Consider the following 17,318-nt stretch of genomic DNA (forward strand, 5'->3'; position numbering starts at 1 on the left):
CACGACCGGTGATGTATTCCCATCGGCGTAACGAACGACGTAGCCGGCTGAATTTGACGTTGTTGCGAGTCACGGCCAGAATTACCCGGCTACGTTACCTCACGTTAAATTCGCGAACACGGACAGCGTGCAAAAAAGCTTTGCTTAATGACGAAGCACCTCTAGATGCTTATTTGTTCGGGATCGTTTGGTGCCGGGGCTGAGCTTGCAGAAATTTTTAAATGGGGAAATACTGGTCATGTTTTGACTCTGATCTTGCGTTTGTTTTACGTTTTCCCCTGCGTTGGACACGAGTGGGAGGACAACTCTGAAGTTTATATAGGGTGTTCGTAAATCCATGGTACAGTATGGGAGCACACTCGTTGGAATTTTGGACACCTAGTTTTTGTGTTTTGCGCGCGTTTTCAAGTGAAATAGGGAAAATGAAATCAGAGTATAATGTGGAGGATAAAGCTTGCAGCTTTTATTTTCATTCCAAACATTTTTGCTTAAAACTTTGTTGTATTAGGTTTGTTGGAACTTGTATTAGGACAAGTAAAAGAATCATGATTTTAGTTTTAATTATATTTCTTGAATTTTTTTTAGCTATACCTAGCTTCATTGGAAGTTCTTATTGATTTCATTTATGATTATAAAAATGGAATCATTTTTCTAGTAATTGATTTTATGTAAGACGATGAAATTATTTTGCTTCGACTTTTTATAAACAAGTTATATAAATTATATGTCTTGAAAATAAAATTGTTAATAAAGTTAATAATTCAATTACGGTCATTAACTTTTTATTTAAAAAATTGTCGAAATTTTTTGACTAACCTCAATTTAAAGTTCTTAATATTAGAAAATAGAGAATATCTTCTTACCTTATAATTTCGAAGATTGTCGACTATACAAGCTAACAAAGCATCCCGTCCTCTGCTGGCGGTCACATTTTGTATTTCCTCAGCGAACCTGGGCAGATCGGAACCTGCAACAAAAATTTTAAAAACAATGTTAATAATATGCTTATATTTCAAAATAAAACGTCATATTCCACTAAAAAATTAGTTTTTCTAAAGAAACTTCTCGAATTCATTTTAATTTAGTATTTAGCTTCTATTATTTACTTATTGTTGCAGTTATTTCTACAAACTATTGGCATTATAATTTAAAAGATCACCTGTTTCTCTAATTATAATTACGCAGTTTCTATATTTCATTAATTTCCCTACGTTTAATTAGTATTTCTTAATGTTTGTACGAAATTTGAATTAGTATATGTTTTAAACCCTTATAACATATTTAAAAATTTAAAATCAACAGAGCTTTAATATATCATGCAAAATTAAAAGCTTCTTTAATAATTATGATTGCTGATTTATTATTAACTTCAAATCTTTGGGTACAGTCAATAATTAAATTTATTTCTCACCCTTTATTATTAATTTAAAATCTTTGGGTATAGTCAATTATTAAATTTATATGTCACTCTCTACATGTTTCAATATCTCAATCTACATTATCTACCTACATATTTTATATCTTACAACAACGGTTTTAAACAATTATATCAACGAATGTTTAACCACAATGTAAATTATTATTCAAATATACAACAGTGTTTCCAACCGAATGAACCCCAGATTTAATGTAAGACAATTATCACCCCCTCGAATTCTGCCATAAAGTTATACAAATGGAACGATATAAAAGCATTCGTTACCATGGTTACTACAAGACGTTGTTCTTGCTTAACGCTGCGCAAAGACTTCTCATTTCTGTTACGTAATTACAACATGCATTTATACATGGAAGAACAACGATAAAAAGTCCTTTCTATCTTCTACAATGTTATGTATGAATTACTGTCGGTTTATTTTTAGCTTGTTTGTATTAAATAAGCGGAACCAGAATACGTGCACATTTGTCACGTTGATTGCGCGCTTTCTGAACATAACCACGTTCTTCGTTTTTCGTTTCTAGCTCAGCGCGCTCTAGCAACGGAACCCCGCAACTACGAACACACAATTTTTAAGTCCAACTCTCAGCATAGTATACTATAATGCATTATATCTAGACTGCAGTGCTTATGCATTTATGAGGAGTTTAATTATGCAAAAAGGAATAGAATGCACATAATAGTGTGCAAAAATATGCAAAGTATCCAAAGTATAGTGTACGTTATAATATTTAGAGAGGGGAAGCGAGTTTCTATTTAGATTTCGCGTCTTCAGTTCAACGTATAAAAATATGAACTGGGATACACTGTCAGTGTAACTATTACCAACGCAGTCCGTAGTCATTAAATTAGAACAAAGCACAAAAGTTTTATTTTTCTAATTACAACACTGTCGTAAATGGGAAACAGTCTTCGACTGCCAAAATTATTACTAAATATGTAGGTAGATACACAGCAAGTAATTTGTCACTGAATATTTAATGAAATACTTAACCTGAATTTAAAAAATTGAATCTGAATTGATCATTAATTAACCAGGCGTTATAAATAAATTGATTTTTAAATCACTTCAACCAGTTTGACTATTAAGGGAATCCTCCACCCGAAAATTCAATAAATTGTGAAACTTTGGGGATATGTAGAGCGTATGCAGGTATGTAATACGCAATTTTTTTCCTGCAGAAATTCACTCCGATAAAATAAAATCAACCCCTGGAGATTCAGTTATTTTTCGATTTTATATTATAATTCGCAATCTGTGAGAGATAGACAAAAATGTTTACAACAAAAGTTGCTTTATTTTATTAGATCTATCGACTGGTAAAATGTTTTTCAATTGTTTAAATAAATAGAAAAAAGGTGTAAACAAAACTAGTAATAATTTGTTTTAGAATTCATTCTTCCACAGGAAATGTTAGTTGGTGGTTCAAGTGACTTTTTAACAGTGTAATCCATTTTGTAAATACAAATACATCTTTTATTGTATGTGCTGTGTTGCTCACTACGAGGAATCTCTTAATACCTTTGTATTATACGTAAGCTGCATGTGAATCAATACCTCTGTAACATTTAATTTATATATTTGTGCTCTGAATTACACAGTAGGCATTTATAGAAAGTAGAAACAAAGTAAAGGAAGGAAATTGTTAATAAGATAATATTACATATAACAGTAGAGGCGTTCAGTAGGCAATTTAGCTTTAATGGGATACTTTTTGAAAATACTTATAATATGAATATTATGACTTATTCTTCATGATGATGAAACTTTTCAAAAAAGTGCTTAAAACATAGAAATTTGTTACACCACGCACATCGTATGATAACATAATTGCCGCATGTAGACAACGTGGCAGATGTATGAAATCTTGAAAAAAGTGAAATCCACTAGATCTTCAAATTTATTTCGTTTTTCATCAATATATTTTGTACCACGCGTAAGCAAACAGATCATGATACTTTGGGGATGAAAACTGGTTGTGAATTAATGCTTGCAATTTGATAACATACTTTCGCATGTGCAAGTTAACGTCATAATTATATAAAACAACTACATCAGAGAATTTTCGAATAAAATTCTTCCATATGCGGAAACCATATGTGTCAAAAAATTGAATAATTCCAGTAGTTTGCTTCGGTATCGTGAATATCTCCACATATAGATTCGGTGATATATTCTTTTGCAATGTGGATGAACAGGGACGAGTGCAATAACAAAACGCTTCGTGTTCTCGCATTTGATAAGTATATCCTTGCTAACTGTTAATTAAATAGTTCTTTCGTCAACTTCCCAGATGTGAATACCACTATATAAACATTCCAGGGTTTAAACAAAGATTGTTGTACATGTGAACCAAAACTACCTTCCTCCATCTTCCTTCAGAGTAATAAATAGTGGAGAAAATAGTTTCCCAGAAGCTGATATTATATAGGCAATATAGTATAGCTGTGAGTACCAGCAGATATAGATTGTACAGCTGCTGCAGCCATTTTTGTCCCTAGTATAGCTGAAATACGGTCGAAACGCAGCTCTAGATTAAAACCACTTTCATCAACATTGAATGTACTATCCTTTCTGATGTCTCTAATACGAGTTTTTACATTATCAACAGAAGTCGAAGCAATTTCGTTTAACTGTGCAGTATCGGTACGGTATGATCGAGTAATAAATTTGTTTATTTTTCTTTGTGTTATTCTATAAGCGTTCTTAAAATTCCAGATCCAATATCGGTATGTTTTAAGATCTTCCAAACATATCTCTTCATAAGTTTCTAAAGCCTTCTGTCGGAGATCCAAATCATGAATAATGGCATGAGCATCTTGTCACAAACTTATTGTAAACATAGAAATTTCAGAAATTTTTAACAATTTTTCTTGTCGCGACCCACCTCTGTTCACTGATTTTTTCCATCTAATATAAATAAGGCAACTTTGCATAGGTATAAAACAAAAGTTCCTTAACATAACAGTGCACCGTCTATCACTCACCTATACAATTGTTGTAAAAATGTGACTTCTGGACGTTTCTGTTTAACAGATTCTATAGAAAGTGGCTTCCTCTTCCGCTCTCCCAATAATTAACAGCACTAGTTTTATATTCTAAAGTTTTAATATCCCCTTCTTCAGTCATACACTACTTTTCTTCAGTCTCTAAAACTTCCAAAAGTTCATAGTAGGCGTGGACATGTGTGCCTACTATGAAATTAAGAGCGTAAGTAGATAAATTATCTTTTTTTTTGCTATGTGTTGCGTATTGTTTAGTGATTTATCTAGTGATTTAGAAGAAGTACTGAACGTGACTTATAGCATTCTGGGGATTTATATCTCCGATTTTCTGTGACATATAATCTGCATCAGCCTACAAACTATGTGTATGAGAAATGAGCATACGTGTGAATAACTCCTTTCAGGTAGCGAATATGATTCATTCTCAAAAATGACACAGTTCAAATAGTTACAGAAATTTAATTACGGATATTATACAGTATTAGTGTAAATATTAATAAACTTAAGTCAGGATTCTGAATGGCAGTATTTTTTGTTTTGACACTTTCATACGCCAATTTTATTATGTCAGAGTATTCATTGTTAGTCTTGTATTTCTACACTTTGCTAAATCGATTAACCTAATATTTAATTACAGCCGGATTATTTATACAAATATTACTGAAATATACAATAGTACTAAACTATAATTGAATCTTTGAGTTGAAGAATAGTACAAATCCAAAAACCATATTTTGAGATACTTAATTTCAATATACAGTTCTGTGCATTTTACATATGTGGATCCAGAGTCAAAGTGTATTAAGTCCACTTGCTTTCTGTGTGACTTAATATACTTTGGGTTAAAATTATGTCATTTTGAGGTTGTTTAAAACTAGCAGATTTTGGCCTTGTACTGTGCTTTGATTTACCGATTCAATTCAATTACGACATTTCTCTCCCAGGTTTCAACTACAATTTCAGAAAGTATAGGCAAGCTCCCGCAACAACTAAATGTAAACCAAACTCCGTAGGTATGCACTAGCAATTAATCTAAGAGCGGTTCAGTTAACCACCTCCTGTAGAAGTACACAGCCCAAAAAATTTTAATTTACACCCTGTCTGTGTGTACCAGCCATAAACATTTTTCACTCCTCTTTATGGACACCTACGCCACACAAGTAACCTTAAAACCTCAAACCTTTTTTTTAACACCTTGTACATTCTAAACCTGTTCCGTTAAAATCGTTAACGCGAAACAGACGCGTTCTAAGTACAACAAACTCTGCGTGGAAGTAAAGTGAAGTTTCATTATCCGAAGTAGCAGCACGATTTACCGAAGGGAGAAAAAATTGCGTCGACCTCGAACGTAAATACATATATCGTCGTACAATACGACGAACCGTCGGACGAAGATTGCGAGTTATTATGGTAAGAGCCGCATAACGAGTTCAGGGTTCAACCAGGCCGCCCTTAAAAGCTTTTACCTTCGTTAATGTCTTTACGACATCCTGAGCGCCTGAATTATTTATGGGCGCAAAGAACCCATGGAGAACAAGAAACGATGGAGGAAGGATTGGCACGAAGTGGAAAAAAGGGGAAAGACGAAACGTGGACGAGCCCTGGGATAAGACTGAGTTACTTTCAACTCTTTTGAGAGTAGTTATGCCAAGAATGCAAAGCGCCGTTAATTATGTCAGTTAGCTTTGTTCTACGATGATTCCCCGCGGTAATTATGACGTCTGGTGCAACAAATGACAGGAAACGCGAAGAAAAGGGTAAAACACCGAGGAGCCAAACATGGTGCAGCTAGTTACAATCAATTTGTCAGGTAAATCGACATGGGACGCATCTCTTTGATCTCGTGACAGTAGGGTGATAGTGCTTGTCCGCGTACTATTTCGCTAATTCGCTCTACACAATATCAACAGGTTTTCTATTATCGAGGCTATCGAATCGATACCCCGATTCGTCAGCGCTGGACACTCTCCTGCAGGCGTTACTTAGACTCTGTTGGAATGTTGTGGCACGATCGGCAAAAATTATTTTGTGTTTCCATCTAAAAGGTTTGGCCAACAGCAATACTAGAAGAACAAGTAAAACTAGGTTATGTTCAACCATAGGTTATGTTACCTACTAACAGTTTGACCTATTGCGATCCTAGAAAGAAAGAAGAGACAAGGAAAATCAGTCATAAATTATGTCAGTACTAATTTGACAAATCACAATCCTGGAAAGAGCACGCAGAACCCATTATTATCATAGTTATAAAACAAATGTTATATCGTTACTGCAATGCCCTTATATTAGAGTGCAAGTTATTTCTTAGTCGATTACACATGCTAGTAGGCAAATAAGAAAGGATAGAGTAGGTGGTTTGATAAATCTTGATTACTAATACATGAATGACAAGACAGACCAACCTTTTGTGCTCGAGAGCGTTTTAAATAATACATGTTAGTACAACTCGCACTCCAAGCATTACCATTTGAGGTTATGGAGAACGTGATGTGCCGCTTCCCAGAATTCCTGCACCAGACGATCCTTTACCTAGCAAACTGGTATTAAATTGACTATCACCTATCAATATTCTTCATTACGAACAAAAGTCCGATTCATGGAACTCACATGAACTTCTGGTTGGCTGCTCATTACCTAATCATTCTGTGAGCACACAAACTACGTAGACGCAAAGAAGACTCTATTCATCCTTTGTTCTTATTACAAACTCTTGAGAAAGTTAAATAGTTGCGAGCTATTTGACTTTAGACTATCCTCCGAAATTAGTTATCGTTAACGAGCGTAGTCTCAACGGAGTCTCAATTTTCAAACATTTCTGAATAATTGATATCACAATGGAAAGTTTGTTCCGCCTAAAAATACATGTCCCTCAGACGAGCACCACGTTCCACTTAATCTCCTTGTGCGTTCAGGTACAGGGCTCGCTTAACAATAAAATTAAAATTGCACGTACACTGTACACAATGGCGTAGGTATGTTGCAGAAGGGAGTGCAACTTTGCGGTGGTATCATGGTATCATTACTGTACAACGAGGTAATTAAGGCCTCTCTTGCTCCTCACAGTTACACACTGCTGTCACTAAAACACGTCGAATGTGGTAATAGTATTAAAACTCTTTTCGACATTTTTATAGTTTTTTTCCACAGTTGTTGTAAAACAGTTTCACTGAAACCAACATCACGCTTCATGATTTGTGTACATTAAAATATCATTTATAATGAAGTAAAATTAATCGATCCCGAGCATAATATAAATAAGAAAAAGATATTAAAAGCCTATGATACATTTCGCAGTTTCACGTCTAAAAATGATAATCTGTAAAGCAAATGCTTGAACTTGTTTAAGTTCACATTAACATATTTGAACTCGCATTAATATTCTTACACTCATTCAAATATGTTTGAGTTCATTTGAACAGGTTTGAAGTGAATAAGTTTGAACTTATTTGAATATGTTTGAATTGGTTTGGATGTGTTTGAGTACGTTTAAATAAGTTTGAACTCGTTTGAATATATTTGAACTCGTCTTAACCTCACGCAAACCGTGCATATATATATTTTTTGAATAAGTTATCTGCATGATTTTTATTAACATCGCATTTTCCTCTACTTACACGGTGTTCCTGTATATTAAAATGTCCTATTGCAGAGTTAACTCAAAATTAAAACAAAATTCGTAACTTTCACTAAAGAGGAGCTGCACGAGCATGCTCGTTAACTAGTGCTAAAATAAATCCCACAAGGACATTCATTGCACCATTACTCATTTATGAACCCATTTATACCAAAACCGACAAAGCCTGCTTTCACGAAATCGCGAATGTGTATCCTTTTCAATAACGTCCCAATCATGTCCATTTTCACGCTGTGGCTAGCTATACGTAATGACGCAAAGCGAATATTCATCATGCAGCGAAGAAAGAGTGAACGAGGGAGTGAATTAAATGAATTAAAAGCGTAGCCTCTGTGCCCGGGCTAAAATTTGTGACAAATATGCATCGACGCAGGTGCGGTCGTGGACGAATTTTCCCGAATAATTGACGGATTAATTAAACGTGTACTAAGAGATAACAGATCTCTGTGACAAGGAGGCGCCTATGTCTCTTATTATATTTTCCTTTTCAGGCAAAACACGCACGGGAATGAGTAATTAGTGTGTGACGGTGGCAGCCATCTACGCACAATGCAGTAATGGTAATGAGGTCGGAGCAGCTAGAACTTGTAAGCACGTTTCCCGAAAGTCGTTATCAAGCTGATTAACAAGCTTTGATTAAGGCAAATTTGTGTACATGCACGCTGCGTAGCGGATGTTAACTTGCCTGTACTTGTGGGTTTGATGAAAATTCTAATTCTGTTCTCATTCGTGTCATCCTTTATGATCCAATTTTTGTTTTCACTTATGAAAAAGGATGAAAAGCTGACAAATGGATCGTGTATGATAAATTATAAAAAATAATACACATTATGTTGTGATCTACTATACATTGTGCTCGCGTGACAAATGAAGATAGGATCATATTGTCAATAATTGCAGGTCTCACTTATCTACAACTTGATAATAAGTATATACCTAATTGTTTAATGAACTTTAATATTAATTTTAATGGTTGTAACTAGTTATGAGATTATGAACTTGTTTGAAATTGTCGCGAGTAATATTCTCTTGGATGACGAGGGCGGAGTATATTAACCTTAAAATGACTTCCGCCTAAGTTGACTTGTGAGATCATTTTGGAACTCACGAGAATTTGCATCTCAACAGATTCTTACTAGATGACTTTGTAATATTTGTAACTGAAAAATGATGAGGGTCTCAGCAGTTATATCTACACTTATAATTTGTAAGTAATGAGACCTAAATTATTATTTAAAACGTATTTCTTGGTAATAGTAAAAATTTATTCTTTTAAAACAATTTGAAGTTTTCAAATATTCAGATTAAAAAATGTCTGTGTTTTCAAGTTTTAAAATATTAAAAATTTTCAAATGTTCTTTTTAAACTACTAAAATCCTCGAATATTTAAGTATTGAAAATTTTTAATTTTTTTAAAATTTCGAAGCCTTCTTATTAATTTCAATAACTGATTTTCAAAATTAGTATTCAGTGAATCAATGATAGGTAGACTTTTATCAATGGAGCCAACTACAAAATAAATATGAAATCTTCACACTAATAATGGTACACAACCATTTTCATTATTATAATAAAAAAATAACACAAATTTTTCCTTTCCTTTTAATTCATATCACAAATTCACTCGTGTGTTCTTTATTCAATACAACGATTCATTCAGTTGTGAAGTGATTGCTGTCGGTTCATTGAACGAAGTGCATGTTTACGCGCTGTTTCGGATGCCTCTCTAATCCCAGATTCTGGATACTGTACAAATGCTTCTCTTCCTCTTGTTCGAAGGAGACTAATGAGGAACATAGAACTCAATATATCGTTGCTACGATCTCCGACCACGCGGAGTCGATGTTCCAAGCACTGTAAGATTCAGGACCGATACTTCTTTTCTCTTCTAATTTACTAACTTCAATCTTCCCGCTTCCCTTAATTCCCTCCTTTTGCTTGTCTTTTACATCGATTTGTGTTTAACGGTTGAATGGTAATTTAGAGTCTATAGCACAGTATCTATTGTGCTTTTGTATAATTTAACTCTGTAGAGGATGGAAGAACATACAATTAACAGCATTCTTAGATTTTAACCAACAATTTAATCATTTTTTCGTAGGTTAGAAAATAATGGGATTGGATAATTCACAATTTAGATAACAAAATTAGGGTAAATTAATATTCAGCTAGTCAATCCTAGAAATTTCAAACCTGATTGTTATGGTAAAACCTCGTTATATGTACATATATAATGAAATACATAACCCCGAGTGATGAACATGCAATGAGAATTTACTGTGCTGTTACTAGCTTATTGTTGCGGTGGTATCTCTATATTGAATTTTTAAAATATTCAAATATATATTCGAATATTCAATTATTTAAATTTCACAAGAATTATAGATTGATGTGGATTTATAGTTAGACCAAAGACTATAAGTTCTATGTAGAAGTTTCAAAAATTTGAATACAAGAATAAACTGAATTGTAGATCATAAAATTTTGTACTATCCTTTAAACAATTATTTATTTATACGTCCTACGAGTAATTAAATCTAAAAATAAATTTTTCTTATCTTAGGTACACTATATAACTATTAAATATTCTATGTAAATATAATACTGTTAGTTAATATCTTTGACGGTGAATTTTTGACAAACATTACAAATTTCACAAGTTGACACATAAAGTTTTGGTAACGTCACAATTCTTAAAATAACTCTGAATCTCGTTTTTAATCATGTTTCACTTAAATAATTCAAGGAAACTTACTTTTTCCATGCTTCTCTAGTGGGTTCAATAATACTTCAGACTTGACAACTGTCCATCTCGTTTGGAAGAGATCATGTAAATATATATCGAATCAAACTTTTTCAGTTCCCGCAGTCAAAGGCCTCACTTTGTCAATAAAGGAAATTAAAGATCGGTATTTCTTGTTTGGGAACCCATCGGAAATGGAACTTTAACCAAACACCTGCTTTTGCCTGCAAGAAGTATTTTCCTAGGGCACTTCATCAATCCTAGCCATTTCTTGGAACCGCAGCAATGTTTCGAGGAAGCCCTCTCGCACGAAAGGTGATTCAATGCTCTCTCGTTAGATGAACGTCCAAGTTTTACTTGTTTGCACTATTTTTCTTGCGGGCATCACCGTCCGTTAGACAGTGGCTGTTAGTCAGCTGCAACGAGACACGACAGGAAAAAGGCGGAAAAACTGTGACCCTTAATTGGCAAAGCTTTCCTTCGTCACTTTTTCTTCGACTACGTAACATCAGCGCGTGAAAGTTTCTTTACGGCTGTGGCTCGTTTCGAACTCCAATGGTTAATGAAATTTTACTGACAGTGGAGCTTTTTGCTAAATAATTTCTTTATCTATAAGACACGAATGCAATACCACATTGTTATAAATGTAAATATTATTTGTTATTAATATGGTGTAAATAATATTGAATAACACACCCAGTTTCACCCAAAAACTTCAAATATTATAATTCGTATTTTACTTTTTACTATTTCTTTATTTTTACATACTATATGCATCTTGTAACTTTTTACACATTTAAAGTTCTCATAAGTTCATAAAAGCTTGCAGTCGAATAATTATACAACATATGCAATGTACGTATAATTATTATATAGTTATTTTATTTTCATTGGGTATTATTGTATTTCGCAGAATATTTTTCTTGGTAAAAGTTCATAATACGTATTAACAATCTATAAATAAATATTAATGCACAGTGATTATATTTTATTCCACATAAATTCATACTTCAATCTGTCAACAGTATACAAAATCGTGCTTCGAATAATCCAAGCATGTATTGGAATTTGTGCATGTAAACCCCTGTCCAGAGAGATCCGTGCGTGGAAAGCCCAAATCGATATAACCACAGCTAGGTGAGAAAATTAAATTCTTTATAGGCACTTCTTCGTAAACTAAAATCAAGCAAATTTGGTATTTCGTTTTCTGCTTGTTCTTCAGACTACAAATTGTGAAGAATAAACTAAATGTATATAGACTTGACACTCCTTCCATGTAAATTCGTACTTCCGTAAAAGCGTATAGGTTAAGTACGTCAAAGCCATTTGCAAAGCAGTCTCGACTCTGCAACGAAGTGCACACCTTACGGATGAATCGGGATAACGTTACTTGAATCGTTTCTCTAGAATCGTGATAGAAGAAGCTAGCAGTCAAACCGACCATTCTCATCGAGGCATTTCTATGAGGCGATCTGCAGCGAGGTAACGTTGCCCCGATTGTTCTATGCGCCATTTCACCAAGCGGCGAAAGAAGTTTCCCTATCGGGAGCTGAAAGCTGGGAGACCATTCGAAAAACGGTTAAGACCGCACGATATTCAAACGAGACCATGAAGAACACACTTGAATCGAAAATGACAAACTTTATGACCGGTACGGTTCAATGGGAACTTGCTCCCAGTTTGATTCCTTGGAAACCATTCTCTAAGTTTATTTTAAATTGAATGTAGTAAAGAAAACCGACAGTCATTGTATCAAGGGATAGTCTACCTAAGTTAATACTTTCATTCTGTTCCTCTGAGCAATAAATTTCAATATTCTGGATTCAATATTCTTGGCTTGATTCATCATCCAAGTTCTTGGTGTCTTTAAAAATAGTGGGTTGGGTCAATAAATTATTAGAAATGTTATTAGAATTTTTGAGCATTGAAAATTTTAACTTAATAGCTTACTAACATCATTTAACATTAATAGTATCTAGTAGGGTAGACCTGGATCGAAATTCACAATTTAATTTTGGAACATAATTTCATAAGAATGAAATCAATATCCGCTCCTAATGTGTTTAATTGCCTTCAAAAACTGCATTGTAAATTATTAAAATATTCTATAGATCTGGTACAGTATTGTCTTTGAAATAGAGAAGTTGGATACCTCCGACGAAAATTGTCGTTATCCTCACTTCTTTCTTTGTTGCGAGAAGACGCTGACTCTTAGATGTCAAATACCCCATATTAAATTACAAAACATGTCGATTAGACAACTCGTTCCCAACGAAGATCGCTGTTAACTTTCGATAGAGACTATACTAGAACATACCCCAAGACTCTCATCTGTTCAGTCTACTTGAAACAACCATATAAGGATAAAGTTTCACACTATCCACTTATAGAAAGTAGCAGACCATTAGTGTTTTAATCAATTTCTTAAGTACCTAATTATGTTGCACACGAGGACTGCCTAACTTCGTCTAAAACGGTTTCCGATCGATATCCAGCGCAAGCATTCAGTCCATCAGATTCGCGGTTGCCAGGAATATGGATACAAAAGTTCTTAACACAGTGAAAGAAGTTTTAATCGATTGGTTCTCTGCGTACAACGGGATTTCCGAAGGAGGAAAATCACCCACGTCGAATGGTACGAGCATGAGTCTCGTAAAGGTTTACCTTGAATGAAGTTAGAGTTTATTGGTTTATCCAAGCAAACGGAAAAAGAACTTGCACCGAACGTGCTCAATAATCCGTGCCGCGAGATTATCCGGGACCTGGCAGCGTTTCTTTCTCGACCCGCCTTTCTCTCTATCGTCGGGGCTCCGCTTGGAAATCAGGATGGAATTTTAACAAGTTGCGACTGGTGTAGCCCAGAAAGACGTATAAAGACTTATGAAAGTCATGAGTTCCACCTCGCTTGGCCGCTTCATGCTCGCAGATAAGTTCCCTCGTTGAAACGTTTGTGACAACCGAATCTATACTGCTCCGCTACACTTCCGACAAGTTCGCCCCTTTTCAAAGGTGGCTCGAGTGTCCCGCGTTAATTGCGTATTGACGATTTCTCATATAACATCGCGCTTTTGAAAGCTTTCGGCTGTTCCGTATAGTGACGTTCAACTTCACGATTGCATTTAGCTTGCCAGTTAAGCTGATCTCTGGGCTCTACGAATTTTAATCCCCAGCTTCGTCGGATTGCCTTCCTCGCGATTCCTCGGTTCCCGAATACCCGAGACCCTCAGTCTCTTAATCCATACATTCCTCAATCCCTCAATCGGTGAATTACGGTCTGAGTGCTTCAATCTTTGAATTTATGAATTTCTGAGTTTCTCAGCTCTAGATTCTTCAGTTGCTAATTCTCTTAAGAGCAGAATCCTTGGGCGCTGTTGTAAATGTCTAAAACCAGAAACCTTTTTGAAAAGTATTTGTCCTTGTTAAACTCTTAGATCTTTTGTCTGTAATAAACTCTTTGGTATCCAGATTCCTCATAATATCAAAGATGGAACTCTAGAATGATAGAAGTCTTCAAATCTTATACCCAAATCTAACAATAAGTCGCATAAATAGATAGTCCTCCAATTCCCAAGTCACTGTCAATCAATTCCTAGACGTTTGAATTACTGCCATATCCAAATGTTTGAATCACTGGATCTTTTGATTCCTATACTTTTGAATAACTGAATCTTTTAGCCCTAGACTTCTTAAATTCCTAAATCTTTGAAATGCCTATGTTCCTGTTCCTTGATCCTTTGATTTCCTGAATTCCTGATGTCCTAAGCTTCTGTGCTTCTGAATCTATAAACATGGGACTCGCGCGCATTTCCTGCCTCTGAATTTCTTTTTAGCCCTCAAAGCTTTACTTTGAACTTGTAATTTCTTACATAAACTGGGTGACTCAAGCAAACGTTCCTCCTTGTGCGAAGAAATGCATTTACCTATATTTTTGTCATTTCAAAGGAATTCCCTTATCTTATTCGTTCTCTCCTAGCTCAGTAAATCTTATCTAGTAACTAGTTTAGTATTGACTATTTAAATTCTGTAGTCCTAGAATCTCTGATGAAATCTTTTCGGGTCATTTTTTACACTCTTCTATTTACTGGAAACACTCTGTCCCACTTTGAATATTCTGCTTTGTGTACGCCCTAGAAGATTAATTTTCTCTCAAGATAACTCAGTGTGTTATAATAGCGTTTGCCAGGTAGATAGACCAAGGAACATAAATGTAAAAGATATAGTTCACTAATCTGAGTTCGTTAATATTCTTCTTCGTTCCACGTCCCTTCGTTTCCTCCTCTCGGGACTTCCTGATATAAATCTTAGAATCAGACTGCGAAGCAAATGAACTGGGAGTTCATTAAAATCAGCACGATAAAGTCTGTTGAAGCGGCTTCGTGCAAATTGCGTGTTGATAATTTTTTACGAGCGTCGCACGTTCAAAGGCCTTTGCATAAATTCTCCCCTGGCCGAAACTAGGGGCCCGGAGGCTAGCAGCGCGCGCGACGTCGTATTTCAGGATCAAATTCGACGGAGATAAAATATATTCGCCACGACGGCGAGACAGTGATAAATCAGGCAATAAATGAAAGCCTAACGACGCGAGGGAGGCTGGGTAAAAAGAAGATAGGGGAGAAGAGAAGAAAGCCGGAAGAAGGAAAGCGGTCTTCATTATTTTCAAAAGTGCTCTGGAGACAGCTTGTCGTTGGCCAATGAAAATGTTTTGTAGTGTACATCAACTTCCGATCCTCTTGGTTGCCACTATCGGAGGTTGATAAATTGTCAACGAACATAGTGGTTGATAAAAACATATGAGATGCTTTTGTGAGAGTTTTTAGTCGGTAAAATGATGAAAGGAAATTTTTGTAATGTTTATTCACAATAGAATTATTATTGTACTTTGTTAAAATGGTAAATATAATCATCTATGTCTATATTTAGTAATTAATTTCAAGTTGATTTCAGTTAATTTCAGTTTAACAAATCACAGGCTTGAAATAAATGTGTAGAACAAATTATAGGTTATGTTATTAGAAGATAACACTGTGGAATTCATTTCTATTTTAAACAATTTATTCAGAAAATGTGACTCCTTTGAATATTATTCTGTACTAGTAAAATTACTATTACTGCTAGATGGGAACAATTAACCTGTTCTAAATTGTATGCGTATATGCACATAGTTGGTAGCTTTGTTGCCACACTGCTGCTTTCTCTAGTTAGGGCGTTTCTCTTATTTGTCTCGCACATATACTGTTTGACAAATCTAGTTCTCTAATTTTGACAACTTACCAATTGTTTTATTTCTACACTCTTATAAATACAGTATCCGTTACACAGTAGAGCATCTATGATAGTGTAGTAGTAAAACAATTGATAACGTAACAATAATTGACAACAATTAACAAGTACAATCGGCAAAATTAAATTCGTTAATCGTCTCATATACCGTTTTGGGTTATTTACTTTTGAAACGGATTTATAAAAAGTATTAAATAGAATCAGTTTCTGTACGCCCATTTTTTACATTTATTTTTTTTTATAACGATCACTTTGATATCAAAAGTCATATTTAGCAACAGTTGTTTCAAATTAACAGAATTTAATCTGAAACGTCAGAGAAGCTCTAAAAGCACCATTTTACTCATCATAAAAACACTTTTGAAGAGAATACTGCGGATGCTGGATATCTGATAATCACAATACGCTCGACATCCGTCGAATGTGTGCTTATAGCTTTGTAACGTTTAATAAAATTAACGTTATAAACGGCTTAAGCGGAAATTGAATCGAATTTTAGATTAAATAAAATCCACGCTTGCCGCAAGGCAGAGACTTACGTTTACATGATTTATCCGAGCTGATTTCCACTGTTTTCAACTATGAGGATTATTTAAGTGAAAAGTAATTGCTCAGCAGCGAAAACTTTTTAAATAATTCGGTAAAATGAAATTAAGACTATTCTTGGTTTTAATATCTGAAAGTGCTGAAATGATAGACAGATAAAGTAACACAAAGTAAGTTCTCGGTAAATGATAGTTCCTACCCTCATTAATTGATCATAAGTGAAGCTTTCGTCTTCATTAATCTTCGGAAAGATGACTGTTTTACATTTATATACAAAGCCAGTGGACTAATGGTCACTTTTCACCCAGCGTTCGTCATTCGATAGTTAATTGATCACAAGTTAACCTTTGACTCTTGTTAATTGCTCAGAAGTGAAGTTTTTACTCTCGTTAATTGATCACGAGTTACATCATTGTAACAAAAATAACTGAGAATTCAATTTTCTTTGTTTATTATTACAGATGTTTTTGCAGATGCTATCGCTAAATTGTTACATAACATTCTCTTATAAAAAATGACAGTGTAATTATTTTATATAACTAACAGAATTCTGAAGCTACTCTGTCCACTTTATCTTTTATTTTTAATAAGATAGAAACCAGTCCCCAAGACACAAATTTATATTTTATTAAAAATGCGTCCATCACTATCAATAAGCTCCTTACTTGTGC

The 17,318-nt window shown here is 34.5% G+C and overlaps 1 protein-coding gene across 3 annotated transcripts in view; it reads right to left on the reverse strand.

Annotated features, from left to right (window-relative positions):
* LOC143181713 (neurotrimin) overlaps positions 1-17,318 on the reverse strand; it is a 242,852-nt gene that overhangs the window by 41,552 nt on the left and 183,982 nt on the right. For all 3 annotated transcript variants that reach the window (XM_076382260.1, XM_076382261.1, XM_076382259.1), the window contains one exon: positions 864-967. In XM_076382260.1, coding sequence (XP_076238375.1) covers positions 864-967 — 104 coding nt within the window. The remainder of the gene's footprint in view (positions 1-863; positions 968-17,318) is intronic.

The sequence above is a fragment of the Calliopsis andreniformis genome, chromosome 7 (assembly GCF_051401765.1).
Source record: "Calliopsis andreniformis isolate RMS-2024a chromosome 7, iyCalAndr_principal, whole genome shotgun sequence".
Lineage (NCBI taxonomy): Eukaryota > Metazoa > Arthropoda > Insecta > Hymenoptera > Andrenidae > Calliopsis > Calliopsis andreniformis.